A 15,587-nucleotide genomic window follows, 5' to 3' on the forward strand; every position below is an offset into this window, starting at 1 on the left:
ACTTCCTTATTGTGATGTTGCTTGTAGTAGAGTTTCACCGGAAGTCCAATGACTAAGAAAGTTGTTCTGCTTGAAGGTGGTTCAATTCTATTACTCCATAAGGCATGACCTTCTCCACCTTATATGACCCATCCCATATTCCCCCATCTTGATCTCAATTTGTTCGACATCAACCAAAGTCTTAAATTATAGAGCAACACTCCATCACTAACCGAGAAGTTTTTTTTCCTGATATTAAAATCATAAAATATCTTGGCTTTGTCTTTGTAAAGTCTAGCATTTTTATAGGCTTCTAGCCTTAGGCATGCCAATTCCTTCCATAAATAATGACAAGCTTGTACTCTATTTTCAGTGAACAATGACCTTGTACTCTATTTTCAGTGAACAATGACAAGCTTTGCCATATAATCTAGAATAAGCTCATTCTAATTGGTGTCTTGTAAGTATGTCCATAGAGTATCTCCTAACACTTGATTTTTCTATCTACATGGCCATTTGTTTGAGGTGATAGGTGGTTGCAACCTTGTGAACCATTCTATACTTCTTCATTAATATATGTCTCTATTTTTCTATTATAAAAATCGATTTCTTAGTCACTCATAATTGCTCGTGGTGACCCAAAACGACAAACAATATTGTTTTTTATAAAAGATACAACGATGTTAGTATCATTGTGAATTGAAATTAGCTCCACCCACTTAAAACATAGTCAACCATTAACAAGATGTAAAAAAATTCATTTGAACTAGAAAATGGTCCATAAAATCAATATTCCAAACATCAAAAATTTCACAAACCAACATAGGTTGTTGGGACAATTTATCACTTTGGGATGTATTTTCAAATTTTTGACATTGATGCAAGATTAACAAAAATGGTTTGCATCTTTGAATAGTTTGGGCCACCAAAATTTACAATCTAATATCTTCCTAACAATTATTTGAGGTCAAAGTGGCCTCTAATTTCAAATGAGCGGCCAAATTGAAGAATGAATTAGAATTTGGTTTTCGACGCACACTTTTAAATTATTTGATTTGTTCCACATCTCCACAAGTAAGATCATCCTAAATATAATATTTGAAATTACTCTTCAACTTATTTTTTTAATGTTTTGAAAATTTTGGAGGAAAGATATGGATACTAAATAATTTGTACTAGGTGCAAACTATGGAGTATTATGAGATATTGCATGCAGATTATAAAAGAGGGAATGAATCAATTAACACGTTGTCTATAAAATTGATAGTTAAGAATCGTTAGATAATAATTTAGTTAAACATATCAAATTATTTAACGGTTCTCAAATAAAAAATTATATTATTATTATTATTAGGGTAAAGTATATTTTTTGTCCTTAAAATTTGTTAAAAATCTAAAAAATACTCCTAAAATTTATTTTATTTCAATTTTGTTCAAAAAATTTTCGATTTACAACAAATATACATCTGGTGGCTAATTTTTCAAAAAATTTAAGTTGAATTTAGTAACAATTTCACAAAAATAACCTTCTATACAAGCAAATGAGACATAGGTATCATACATTATTGCTGAATTGGTCCTAAATTTTTTTAAATTTTTGAAAATTTAGCTATTAATAACATATTTAATGCAAATAAAAAACTTCAAAGACAAAATTAAAACAAAATAAAAATTAAAAATATTTTTAAAATTTTTGACAAACTTTAAAAATAAAAAATATACTATTATTATTATTATTATTATTATTATTATTATTATTATTTTGGAAGGAATTGCAATATTATTTGCATGTGCAACGGTTGCATTGTATAAGCCCAGCCCATATGAAAAAGTTAGCCTCTACCTTCTATTCCTCCAACGGCTAGTTTATTCCAACCGTTCAGATTTGTTGACCGTTTAAATTCCCAGACTCAAATTTATATCCCAGTCGAGAATTTCTCAAATCCTCCTCCTCCTTCTTCTTCGTCACTATCATTCTGTTCCTACGCAATTCGTGGCCATGCCTTCTAACAACAAGTCCTTGCCATCGGTGGCATCAAATTCAAGCCCTAGAAGAAGTTCAGAAATCAGCAACCCTATCAGGAAGAGTTTTACCGGAAACCCATTCTCTAAGCCCTCCCTAGTCGCAAACCCTACTAGTTCTAGATCCGTTTTCCCCAACACTCCCGCCAACAGTCCTTCAGGTTCCTTTCCTTTTTTCCTTTCCTCTTTTATTTTTTTCCCCTCCTATTTACTTATTACTGGTTGTTTGAAATGTGCTTAGATTTATGTTCAAAAGATTTTAGCTTTCTCAAAAGTCAAAACAGTTTAGGGTTTCCGATTCACTACTTAATTTCAATTTGTGGTTTTGGACTTTTGGTATCCTGTAGATTTTCAGGTAAGGAACAGTGTTGCGGGCAGAGAAAGTGGGGGGTCTTTGCGGTACGTTGATGACAAAGAAAATGGGAAAGATCAGACATTGAAGCCCGGGAAGGTTCGATCACCAGCTGCTTGCTTGAAGGGCTCAAAGAATTTCATGTCTCCGACCATCTCTGCTTCCTGCAAGATTATTGAATCTCCGAGGAAAAAAGTGCTGATTGAGAGGAATGGGCCAGTTCCAGATTCTGTTCCATCTGCAGAGGCCAAAAACAACGTTCGCAAGGTAACTTTTGCAGAACCCTTGGAATGTGGTGGCTTGCAATCAGACCACCTTGAAAACTTGAATCTATATTTGATGGGGTTTCCAAATTTTGAGGAATCACATAGTAGCCGCTCTAGTTTGACATCTGAGGTTTGAGTGATGAAAGTGAAACTGTCCGTGATATCAGTGTTCCTTTGGTTCCAAATAATGACACTGATGTGTCATTTGAGGCTGAACATGATCTGAATGTTCCTTTGGTTCTAGAGGATGATAACATTGAGACAGAACCTTCATTTGAAACTGTTTCCCTCGATCATGATTGTGTTAACCTTGACCCAACTTTCAAGCTTAGTCCTACCCCACCTCCAGCTTCATCCACAGCTACCATCTTAGCTCCTCTTGATGCCGATCCCTTGATGCCACCTTACGATCCTAAAACAAACTATCTCTCCCCTAGACCGCAGTTTCTTCATTACAAACCTAGACCAAGGACGGAACTTTGCAGTGAGAGTATCATATCTGGTAGCTTCTCTGATACAGAAGTTACAGAGGATTCTCAGTCCGAAGGTTCACAGAAGGAAGCAGAGGAGGTCTCTTCGGATGAGGCAGTTATGGAGGAAGAAAGCCAAAGTTCTGATGAACCAAGTCCTGCTGAGGGAACCATTGAAGCCAACCCTAAGCGCCGCTTCTCTATGAAATCATTGGCTTTTAGTCTGATTATTCTCCTCTCATTTGCTGTTCTCTCCATCTCAGTCATCAATTCTCCGGTGGTTCATCATACAGTGTTTGAAGACATGTATGAGGCTTATGAAGCGTCTCAACTTTCAGATTTTGCAAGGGCCAACTTTGATCAATTCACCCAGTTTGCAAAAGCAAAATTCGATTGGTTAGCTCAGAATCTCCATATCCGGTTTATTAAGTCCTTAACATCAATATCTGAGCTGATATCCAAAGTTAGAGGACTACAAATTCATAGTTTGGCCCAGTTGCAATACTACAACTTGACCGTTGTGCCGGATCATGTTGTGGTTAATCAGTACCATGTATTTCGTAGGGGCAAAAATGAAGTTGTTGATGCCGAAATCCAATCAACAGTACTTCACATTCAAGAAAGTGAAGTCATCTCAGACATTGATGCTGATGATGAGGATGATAGTGAAGATATTTCAGAAGAGCATTATGAAATATATGAAGAACAAGTTCAGCAAGAATTGGGAGTAATTACTGAAGCTGAAAGTGCTTTAGATGCTCCACAACCAGAGCAGTCTTTGCAACTTACTGAAGCGGGAAATTCAGATGCAAAGCAAGAACAAGAAGGCAACGTTTATTTCAATGTTGAAGGTGTTTCAGAATTGGATGAAGTACTTAAGGGCCAAGCAGGAATTATACCAGAGAAGGCTTTGCAATTGGCTGAAGCAGAAATTTCAGAAGCAATGCATGCACAAGAAGAGGATGCTCACTTCTTCAATGTTGAATCTGATATCCATATTGATGTGAAGCAGACACTAGGAGATGTGAAGCAGACACTAGGAGAAGGTCTAGAGAATTTGCCTAGTTTAGGCTCAGAAGTTGAAAAAATTCATGCTGAAGTCTATGATGAAGAAGCAGAGGGAAATTATGCAACAGTAGATGCTGCAATCACCAGGAATGAAAAGAGATCTGAAACAACTGACATAACTCCACGTATGATGCTATATTTGCTGCTCTGTGGAGGTGCACTTATAATTGCTCTTGTATCTTTCAACTTTTCAAGGAAATGTAAAATCGGAAGCAAAAGGGTCACCAGCTCTGTGGAGCAACCTTTGATTGGTAAGGAGTTGCATGCCAACAACTCATTGCAAACTCTGAACAAAAAGCAAATTTCTCCAGAGAAGTCATCTCTCAGGAATGGACCCACAGAAATGGACGTGCTTGAACTTGAAGAGCATTGCCCTTCAGAAATGAGCAGCTTTCAGCAGGGTTTCATCCCAAGGTGATAATAGCGTAGAGAAGAAGAGCAAGAAGCACTATAGGAGAGAATCTTGGGCCTCTTCAGACTATTCCATGGGTTCGACATCATCCTATGGAAGCTTAACAGTGTACGAGAAAATTCCAAGCAAGCAGGTATGTATTTTATTTCCCTTTATTTTATTGTCACAAAACCTAACAAAACATATATCTTTCATCCACTATAAATTTGTTTCTTATCATCTTACGTGTTTTTTCATTGCATTGTTTTTGCAGGGAGATGGGGATGTGGGAATAGTAACTCCTGTTAGGCGTTCAAGTAGGATCAGAAATCTTGCTACTTCTCCTTCATGAACCTTGTGATACCTTTTTTAAGTTCTCTTTTGTATTGTTAGTTTGTAAGCAGAAGTGTCCTATCTTCTGAATCTCATGTTCTTGACTCTGTAGCTTAACAAGTTTGTTGTTGAATGACTATTGTCAATGAGTTATATTATTAATCTTTCTGTTGCTTCCTTTGTAACTTTTATCTATTTAAACTCTCCATTAGATTACAACTATTTTGGCCGCTGATCATATGGCACTATACGATTACGATTACCAACATCGTTTTCAAGCTATACTATATCTATATCATGCATGTAGACAAAGGAGGGAAGTGAGTGGGTGATATCTTTTATGTGGAAACATATTACATGGGACACGTCAATGACCTAAATTTCTAATCGGATAGGTGGCATCTAAGTTAATTGTTTAGGAAGGTCCCCTATCTTGCCACTTACCACTAAAGTTTGTTCATATTTGGGAGTGCATTGAAGCGACAAAAGGCTATGTGGAAATGATAGATGTGTGACTAACAGGGACGGCTTGCTATGTATATAGTCTGAGAGCAAATTAAATGGAGGATCTTCAATTGCTTATTATTGGTTTCTGCTTTTGAGATGCCACTTTTCCTCCGTTTATTTATTAGGTAGTGCTCGTCAATAAAATGAGAAAAAAAAGTTGGACCAGTCACAGTTGTGCTTCATTATCAAATATTGTATATTATAATATTATATATATTGGAAATCATGGAACTAAGGAACGGTTTACCATGATTAGAAATGAGCTTACTTATCTAAATTAGAGGATTCGTTAGTGGTGGTTAAGTCAGAAGTGGTTAATTGGCCCACTTGGTAAGTGATTTCAAATAATTATAAGTGACCTCAAAATGCATTAGAACTGTGAAGTTTGTGGCCCGTAAACTTTCTTTCCACTTGAGCTGTTATTTAAAAAAAAAAAATAGAGTTAAACTAAAAAGATAAGTTTTTTCTGTTAACATCAGTTTATTTTTAAAAATTTTAAATTTTCCAAAAAATAAGAATAAAAAAATAATTTTATAATAAAAAATTAATTAATATTAACTACTTAAAAATACCCATTACCCAAATTAGTTTCTAAAAATTTTAAAAGCATACATTTTAGTTTTCAAAAAAAAAATAATATACAAAAACATTTTTAAAATTTTACTCCGGCACAACAAATCAGTCCTCAATTATTTTTTGGCAGAATAATTATCCAAAAATTATAAAATCGGTCATTTTAGTACCTAAAAAAAATTAATATACAGATCAATCCCAATATTTTTTTCCGTCAAATATAACAATCTGCCGTCCCATTCTTTTGCATGACTCAATAAATTTTTCAAATATTTATTAGAAAAAAATATTACTAAATATTATAATTAAATTAACTTTTAAGGTTAAATTAAACTTATTTGATTTCTAATATGGTATTTTTTCAAAAAAACTTATTATTGAATCATCCTCACTACAAATACAATTTCAAATTCAACAAAAAGAGATGTACAAAGTCTCATATTCTCTTAAACTAAAAGCATATTATTATGATTTGTTTAGTTTCATGTCTTGTTGTTTGTATGTTTCATTTTATTATGTTGAGAAGTGGCCTGAACATAGATTATACACATGTGTATACACTATATAAAATTGTAAGTAGATATGCTCATACAATCATCATCACCAAATACACATTCAATAACATTTATTAGTATCAATTATACCACATAAAAAATAAAATAAAATAAAATAATTATTATTAATTACATATTAATATTGTACCATAATTTTTTGTATGTTTTTTGACAATTATATATATATATATATATATATATATATAGGAATAAGTACTTTTTTCGTCTCCAGGGGTCAAAATCAAAATGGTCCCCGACCTTTTTTTCTTATTAAAATCATCCTCAACGTTACAAAACGTTATAAAATCGTCCTTTTCAACTTCAATTTTAATTTTTTTATCAAATTACCCTTCATTATTAAATAATTATAAATATAAAATAAATAAAAAACAGAAGAAAAGGGGGTGGGGAGAAAAAGAAAGGGGAGCGCGAGAAAAAAAGGGGGGGAGGAGGGAGGGAGAGAAGGGGGACCGCCGCCCTGCCCTGCCGCTTTGCCGTCCTGTCGCACCGCCGCCTTGCCGTCCTGTCCCACCGCACCGCACCACCGCACAATCTTCTTCTTCTTCTTCTTCACCATACCGCCGCACCATCGCACCGACGTCCTGCCACCCTGTCGCCTTACCGCACCGCACCACCGCTTCTTCTGTGAACTGGATTCTTTGTGAAATTTCTGGATTTTTGATGAAATTTGTTGTTGCTGAAATTTGAATTTCTAGATTTTTGATGAAATTTATTATTGTTGATAAAATTTGTTGATGATGATGATGATGACCATGAAGAGAGGGGCATGAGGAAGGGGGTGGGGGTTACGGTGAGGGAGTGGGGTGAGGGGGTGGGGGGTTACGGTGAGGAAGTGAGGGGTGGGGGGTTACTGCTTTCTAGCTTTCTGTTTATGCTTCTTGGTTTGGTGTTGTTGCTGTTTTGGTGGTGGTGGTGGTGGTGGTGGTGGTGGTGGGGTGAGGAAGGTGAAGAGGAGAATGATGATGATGAGGGTATTTTGGTCCAAGAATTCGGAAAATGACGATTTTATAACGTTTTGTAACGTTGAGGATGATTTTAATAAGAAAAAAAAGTCAGGAAAGATTTTGATTTTGACCTCAGACCTTGGAGATGAAAAAAGTACTTATTCCTATAATAATAATAATAATAATAATAATAATAATAATAATAATAATAATAATAATAATAATAATAATAATAATATTAATATTAATATTAATATTAATAATAAGGGTTAAGTATGATTTTGGTTCCTAAGCTAGGGGTTGAAAAGTTATTTCGCCCCCAGTCTTTTTTTCGCTACAAAATGGTCCCAAATATTTAACTTAGTATTAAAATCGTCTTTCGGACAAAAATATCCTCCCCCTTCTTCCCCAAAATCACCCAGAAACAGAACAGAAGCTGAAGCTGAACCAGAACCCACCACCACCATCATCTTCATCGAAGCATCAGTAACAACAACAATCCAACAATATAATAAACATTAAAAAAAATAACCAGAAGCAGAAGCAGAAACAATGGAATTAGAATCAAAACCAAAACCAGAAGTACAAACAACCAGAAGCAGAAGCATAATGAAATTGAATTAGAAGCAAAATCAGAACCAAAAGCACAAGCAACAAGAACTAGAAACACAAGCAACCAGAACCAGAAGCATAATGAAATTAGAAATATAATCAGCAGAAATTAACAAAATCAACAAACAGCGAGGAGCATAATCAAAAATCAATGTAATTAACAAAATCCACAAATCAAACAAATTCAACAATATAAATAACAAAAACGGTGAGTAGCAGAAACGAGGAGGAGAAGAAACGGCCAGTGAGGAGCAACGATGATCGGCGACTGAGCGAGGAGGAGCAGCAAAAAGGTGAGAGGCGCGCGACATCCAACCTCTCGGATCTGCTGGCGTCGACGGCGAGCAAGGAAGAGGAGCAGCGACGAGATCTGGCGGCGAGATCTAGCGACGATCGAGGACCAAACGACAAGGAACAACGGCAGCGAAGGCGGCGAGGAGCAGCAGCGGCGGCGAAGATTCCCCTTCCCTTCCCTTCTTCTTCCCTGACCCCTCCCCTCTCCCTCCCGTTCGTGATTCTCTTTAACTTTTTTTTTTAGTTAGGGGTAGTTTGGTAATAAAAATAAATGTTTTGGTAAAAAGGACAATTTTAAAACAAATTAAAATTTTTGGGACTATTTTGTAGTAAAAAAATGCTGGAGACGAAAACAATTTTTAACTCATACCTCTGGGATCAAAATCGTACTTAATCCTAATAATAATAATAATAATAATAATAATAATAATAATAATGTTGTTTAATAAAGTTATTAGAGATTATTCTTAAAAAAAAAACTCAGTTTGAAATCATTTGATACTTTTGTATTTAATATAATTTAACTTGGTGTGATAGTTAAGAATGAAGTATAATTAAAGTTATTCTTCTATTTTTATTTGAATCTCAACTTGATCTATCATCAAATTATCAATTAACTCAAAAAATTAACTAAATTTTTACTTCATAATTAGACTAACTTAACATACACATCTATGTGGCACATACATATTATTTTTCTTTGATTTATAAATGTGCAAAAATCATGTTAACAAAAAAAGTGTGTCAAATTTGCATTCTCCGTTAGTGAGTTATGCCGAACAATGGATGACAGATTGTTATGTGACAAAAAAAGTCTAGAATTAATTTGTATAGTAATTTTTTTTAGAGACTAAAATATTTACTTTTAAATTTTTCGAAACTAATTTGGATAATTACTCTATCGAAAAATAGACTGAAGACTGATTTGTCTACCAAAATAAAACCTTAAAAATGTTTTTGTGTATTAATATTTTTAGACACTAAAATATTTATTTTTAGGGTAAAATATACTTTTTGTCCCTAAAGTTTAGCAAAAGTTTAAAAAATACCCCTAAATTTTATTTTGTTTCAATTTTGTCTAAGAAGTTTTCGATTTGCATCAAATATACTAAATTTTTAAAAAAATTTAAGACCAATCTAACAATAATACATACAAATTATGCTTGATTTGCTTGTATTGAGAGTTGTTCTTATGAAATTGTTGTTGAATTGGTCTTAAATTTTTTGAAAAAATGAGCCGTTAGGAGTATATTTGATGCAAATAAAAAACTTTTGAGACAAAACTGAAACAAAATAAAATTTAGAAATATTTTTAAATTTTTTTTCAAACTTCAAAAATAAAAAAATACTTTACTCTTATTTTTAAAATTTGTAGAGACAGACTCAAAAAATTATTTTATGATTCTAGTATTTAAGAATGAGGAATGCTAGGGGGCAGTAATTTTAGTATTTTGTAACTATTAATTGGCTATCAATAGTATTTTTAATGGTGTGAAATTACATCTAATAGTGAAAAATCATTCACTTTTATTTTGATGATAAAATACTGACAAAAAATACAAAAATTACTGACACCTAAATTTTTCCTTTAAAAATTATGTTTCTAGTCCTACGCATTTTATGTCTCGTTTTTTTCGAATACTACTCCTTCTAGTATTGAAATTGTAAATAAATTCATGTTAGTATATTGTTGTTAAAAATAAAAATTATTAAACAAATTAATTATTATTAATATATTGATAAAAATAGTCATTAATTTAAAAAAAATTAAATTTCAAAAATGTTTTCTACTATTTTCTTTGATCTAATATTAATATTTCTAAGGCTTCAGTCTTAAATATTATAATATCAATGCATTCTTTGATTAACTACAATATTTAAATGTATTAATATAAATCGATAAAAAATTAAAAAAATAAATATTAGTTAAATAAAATTGATAATTTGATACATTCAACATTTGATCTATTTAGACATAATTTTAATTTGTACTCAAATACTTCTTAAAAATATTTGACACCAATCAATACCAAAAGAGAACATCATTGTTTTACTTTTTAAAATATTGAAATATTGGCAATTTAATATTTTTAAAAATATTATTATTATTATTTTACTAAGATGAAATTGACATTGTTTGGAAAAGAAAAAGTTAAATATATATATATAATATATATATATATATATATATATATATATATATCCAAGTTGATAAAATAAAAGTACTAAACCTGTTTAAAGTTTAAATTTAGGTCTCTGAAATAAATTAAAGTCTTTCATAAAAAAATTTATGAACAAAATTGAATTTTTGAAGTATTTAAGATATTTATAATAATATTTTGTTAAAAAATTAATTTTTTTTGTTAATAATAATTTTAATGTCCTAAAAACAATTTTTTCAGTAGTAATAGAATGTGGTTTTTTGTGCAAGATAGCTGGCAATGCTAGCAAAACTGCTTGTAACAAATCCTAGGTAATAAATGTAAATTGATAAACGTGCATAATCGCCAACTGGATTATAAAATAGTACTACTCCTACCACCCTAGCAGAATATACTAGAATGGAATTGCATTAAAGAATATTTATGAGTGGATAAGAACATCACTTTGCCTAGCACAAGAAAACGGTAAAGGAAAATAAATAATGGCTGGTCACTAGAAAATGTTCACATTTCCAAGTTGAATATTATTTTTTCAATAAATTTAAGAAGTGAAAAATATAATTAGTTTAAAAAATTAAATATAAAAAGTAATTTTATTACAACAAAGATTTGTGTTCTAAAATAAAATAAAAAGACTTTATTTAAAAGATTAAATTATTGTGTATGAATAATTTTTTATTTTTATTTCAAAACAAATATCTGAAAAAAATTAAAGAATTTAAATATTTTAAAATAAAAAATTATTAAAATGATAAAATAAAAATTAATAATCATCAAATTTGTAATTTTTATAAAATATATAGTTTGTTATTCTAATTATAAATTAATTTTTTATTGTATTAATTGATTTGATTTAAAAGATCTTAATCCAAAATTAAGTATTAGAATCATCTTAAAATTGAATGACATTTTTTTATTTAAATAATGACAGAGGATTAGATCGATTTAATGAAATAACAAGTAATAATTAGATATATAGAGGAAAGGACAAAAAGAATATTGAGTAGCCCATGCTGTACGAAAATAAAGTGAGAAAATTAAAATACATAGTAAAATAGAATTTAACAAAAAAAAATTGAGTTGAGTACTTGATGTACTCAAATTAATTTTGTAAAATATTGTGTGTAAATACTTGTAAATAAATAGTCAACAATATTAGATTAAATTGACTTTAATATCCTATTAAAACTAAAATTAAGTGAATTTATCTTAATTTTTAATTTAAAAAATAAAAAATATCTTTATATTTATAAATTATTTAAAAATAATAACAAAAAATATAACTATTTAAATTCTAAACATAATATAAATAAAAGAGTATTAGGAGGTCAGCAAATTTTAATAATATGAAATTATATTTAATAGTATAAAATTGCTCATTTTTTTACTGGTTAAATGTGATTAAATTTTAATAAAACTACTAGTTCATAAACTTAATAAACTATGAATTTATAACAATACTCTCCTAATTACCATAATACGTACCACATTCACTCAATTCTGGATTCTATAGTTAATTAATGCTCAAGCCAGGAAGCAAAGGAAGCATTGAATAATGAATATTACTACCATATCAAGTGACTGAGTAGTGGTGGAAGTCTGATTTTCATTCGCTAGCAATAACCCGCTACATATTTCGATGTAAGTTTTTCACTGTGTGTGTTATATTAACACCCAACCAAATAGCATTTCTACTTGCATTCTCTCCTCAGCCACCAACATAATAGTAGTATTTGGCTAGGCTCACACTTTCAAGTTTCACAATTACTCTAATACAATAATACTATTACTACCTCAGTCACCTACCTCAATGAGTTCTCTTGTGCTTCAACTTCTGCTGTTTGTTGCATTGGACTAGGAGGGGAAGAGGATAAGGTTGGAGGTACATTGGAGCCAATCAAGATGCAGCTTTTCAGAGATTATGTCTATTGAGAAAAGAAAACAATTAAGTTTTTTGTGGCCTGCAACAGCAACTGCTGAGTGATAAATTCGGCAGCATACAGCCACACAGCTATAGTAGTGTTCTCTTTCTTTCCCTCTTCTTTAATGGGGCTATGATGGGACTTGCTCTCTTCTCTTCTTTCATTGCTGCATGCCGCTATCCCCACCTCCTTATTGTCCTTCATCTCTGTCCCTTTTGGACTCTTGCAATTAAAACCACACCCCCTTTTTCTCTTATGCTCAGCTCAGGTAAACTACTATTATAGAGAGGTAGAGAGATCAATCAATAACTGTAACTCACTACAAGACCCATCATTTTCTTTTTGCTTTCTTTACTGTGCATGTGGTTCTTTTATGGGCCAAACTATAAATACAACCTTTTCTCATTCATATGCATGTGTATATATGCATACGCATACACATCTTTCTGCTGCTTTAATCTGTTGTCTTTTTCTGCCCTCTATCTTGTCTTTTATTTCATTTTTTCAGGTACTATTCTGTGAGAGACTGGTCTCTTGAAACCTGTGATCTTTCTTTGGAGGCATCTACTATCTACTATTATAAGGTCAGTGGAAGGGATTTTCAAGGCTTCTTCCCTTTGTCCTGGTTGGTTTTTTTAAGGCTTCATCATCAGTGTGTTCCCCATTTGAGATAAATCTCTTCAAAGGTCTTTCCTTTTGGAGGCCAAAGGCAAGTTAGATTCCTCTTATTATTCTCTTACACCTTTCTGATCTGTTTTTTAATTCCCGAGGAAGAAAAAGAGAGAGAGAGAGAGAGAGCATCTTATCTCACTAGCAGCTATGATAATATATATTGATGTCTTTAGGTGAAAAAAGAAACAAGGTTTCTACTTTTCTAGTGTCATCAATGTCTATAAATGCTGAAAATAGATGAATGTATGTGTCATCATATCACAGTTGTTAATCCATTTCCCTTGTTCTGTTCTGTTTTTCTCATAACCACCTAGCCATTTGCATTTACAGGAGGCAGAACAAACACAACAATGGCTGATTGGGGTGAAGAGTTTGATGAGCAAGATGTGTGGGGAACTGCTATGATCACCAAGGACAAGAAGGATTATTCAACCACAAAAACAATGTTGTCTAAGTCTAAGAAGTACTCATCATCATCATCATCATCATCATCATTGTCTGGATATTCTTCTTGTTCTGCATGGCACAATGCTACCTCTACAAGAAAGATACCAAGGGCTAATAATGGAGTCTTATTACCCTCTTCTGATGAAGATCATGATGGGCAAGCAAGTCTTAGAGGGTCCTCAGCACCAATGGACATCCCTGACTGGTCAAAGATTTATGGCAAGAAAAAGGATGATGGGTTTGATGATGATAATAATGATGATGACGATGAGAATGAGGATGATGATGAAGATGGTATGATCATTCCACCACATGAATTGATTGCTAGGAAGCTTGCAAGGAGCCAGATCTCTTCATTCTCTGTGTGTGAAGGCATTGGAAGAACACTCAAAGGGAGAGATCTTAGCAAAGTGAGGAATGCCATTTTGACCAAAACCGGCTTCATTGAGTAATGTTAGTGTTGTCATGTTCTATGGTCATGTCATTATCAGCTTCATAATCATATGTTATATGTTATGGTTTTGGAGTCACCACTATCTATAGTTATAGCACAATAGTAGTAGTATTCATCATTATTGTTAGACTCAGATTCGGATCAAATCCCATGCAATCTTTTATATTTGATTATCCGCACTAAATATTATAGCATTAATTTATTGTGAGGTGCTGCTACAACCCCAAGAGCTTCAAACTTGAAATAGTGTCCCATCATAAACCTTTTAATTTTCTTTTGTTTATTTCTTGTTCTACATTTTCTGGGAGTAGGGAGTTTCTTGTTCTCTGTTTTGTATTTTGTATTTATGATTTATGATTTAGCTTTCTATTGTAGTTGGTTTTTTTAATCATTTGATTAAATATTTATGCTTATTTAATTTGTATGTCCTCCTCTAATCATTGTTTTTGGCCTTGTAGTTGTATGTTATGTCCTTCTGCTAATAAAATTTAAACCTTTTAGAACCAAATTAGAATACATATTCTATTAGACAAAAAAATTATACCTGAAACAAAATCTTTCTCTTCTGTGTATGGTAACATACAGCCTCAACACTCTTTAACAGTTTTATTTTTTCACTTTTAGTCTTTTAGATCAAGATAAATGGAGAAAAAAACTATGGTTAAACCAAGTTTTTGTGCACCGGTGTTAATATTATACACAAGTAATAAGATAACGGTAACAAAAAGTGTATTATAATTACTTAATTTTTTTGAGTAAAAGACAAATTCGTCCCTGAGGATTTTTTCTGTGGACATTTTCGTCCTCCAGGGTTAGGAAATACGGTAATGTCCCTGACCCCCAGAAAACTGGACATTTTCACCCCTCCGTCATAGTGTCTCCGTTTAGTCCCGACGGAAAACGGTGACGTGGCTCGGTGGCACTAAGCTGGCCGTAACGGGCTGCCACGTTGGCTGGGCTTTATAAAAGAGGACAAATATGTCCCCCGAGCCCAAAACGCTGCCGTTTCTCCCCAACCTTTCGAAACTTAGCATAACTCCCTTACGCAACACACATAACACCAAAACGATCAAAATCCCTCCCCTGTTTCTCCCTCCAAAAATTGCACTACGTGGAAGAGCAATCGGCGTACGGTGGAGCAGCTGTCGGAGGCAAGAAAGAAGGTTACTGTGGAGGTTAGCACTGCCGTCTTCCTATCAAGGTAAGATCACCTTCCTTACTCCTGAAGTTTCTGTAGTTTGTAGTAAGGGACTATATTCTTCATGTGTGCATGTTGACAGTGTGTGTAAGAGTGGTGTAATGAGGGCTAAAAATGGATTTTAGAGCATGGTGTGTAGTAGTAGTAGGAGGTATCAGTTAGGGCAAGAGGGGGTTCTGTAATAAATTTTGAATGCAATGTAGTACTGACACATAGTTGTTTCTTGATAAATTTCAGATGGTGGATGTTTTTGTGGTGCCAATTTTTCACCACGGAGGTAGCTTCGTGAGAGGTAGTGATGGTGTTCTTGTTTATGAGAATGGTAAGGAAGAGAGGTTCCCGGAGA

The 15,587-nt window shown here is 32.7% G+C and overlaps 2 protein-coding genes across 4 annotated transcripts; both read left to right on the top strand.

The window, feature by feature from the left end:
• Positions 1 to 1,901: 1,901 nt before the first annotated feature.
• Positions 1,902 to 4,900, top strand: LOC130934021 (uncharacterized). Its single transcript, XM_057863612.1, is given in 5 exon segments — positions 1,902 to 2,162; positions 2,349 to 2,697; positions 2,757 to 4,575; positions 4,577 to 4,702; positions 4,823 to 4,900. Coding segments are annotated over 5 exon segments (2,556 nt in total). The 5' UTR covers positions 1,902 to 1,978.
• A 7,265-nt stretch (positions 4,901 to 12,165) lies between these two features.
• LOC130943379 (protein S40-7) lies at positions 12,166 to 14,289 on the top strand. 3 transcript variants are annotated; one of them, XM_057871236.1, is made up of 4 exons: positions 12,166 to 12,189; positions 12,407 to 12,738; positions 12,979 to 13,179; positions 13,473 to 14,289. In XM_057871236.1, exon 4 carries the CDS (start codon positions 13,493 to 13,495, stop codon positions 14,039 to 14,041), a length of 549 nt encoding a protein of 182 aa, XP_057727219.1. In that variant the 5' UTR covers positions 12,166 to 12,189; positions 12,407 to 12,738; positions 12,979 to 13,179; positions 13,473 to 13,492; the 3' UTR covers positions 14,042 to 14,289. The 3 variants fall into 3 exon arrangements, with proteins under 3 accessions (XP_057727219.1, XP_057727210.1, XP_057727226.1); XM_057871227.1 differs by lacking the exon at positions 12,166 to 12,189 and having other exon boundaries at positions 12,239 to 12,738; XM_057871243.1 differs by lacking the exon at positions 12,166 to 12,189 and having other exon boundaries at positions 12,239 to 12,738; positions 12,979 to 13,054.
• Positions 14,290 to 15,587: the final 1,298 nt, after the last annotated feature.

Source organism: Arachis stenosperma, chromosome 1 (genome assembly GCF_014773155.1).
Source record: "Arachis stenosperma cultivar V10309 chromosome 1, arast.V10309.gnm1.PFL2, whole genome shotgun sequence".
Lineage (NCBI taxonomy): Eukaryota > Viridiplantae > Streptophyta > Magnoliopsida > Fabales > Fabaceae > Arachis > Arachis stenosperma.

What these genes read in the sequence shown, in the direction of transcription:
- LOC130943379 (XM_057871236.1), top strand. Translation starts at nt 13,493, where the DNA reads ATGGCTGATTGGGGTGAAGAGTTTGATGAGCAAGATGTGTGGGGAACT.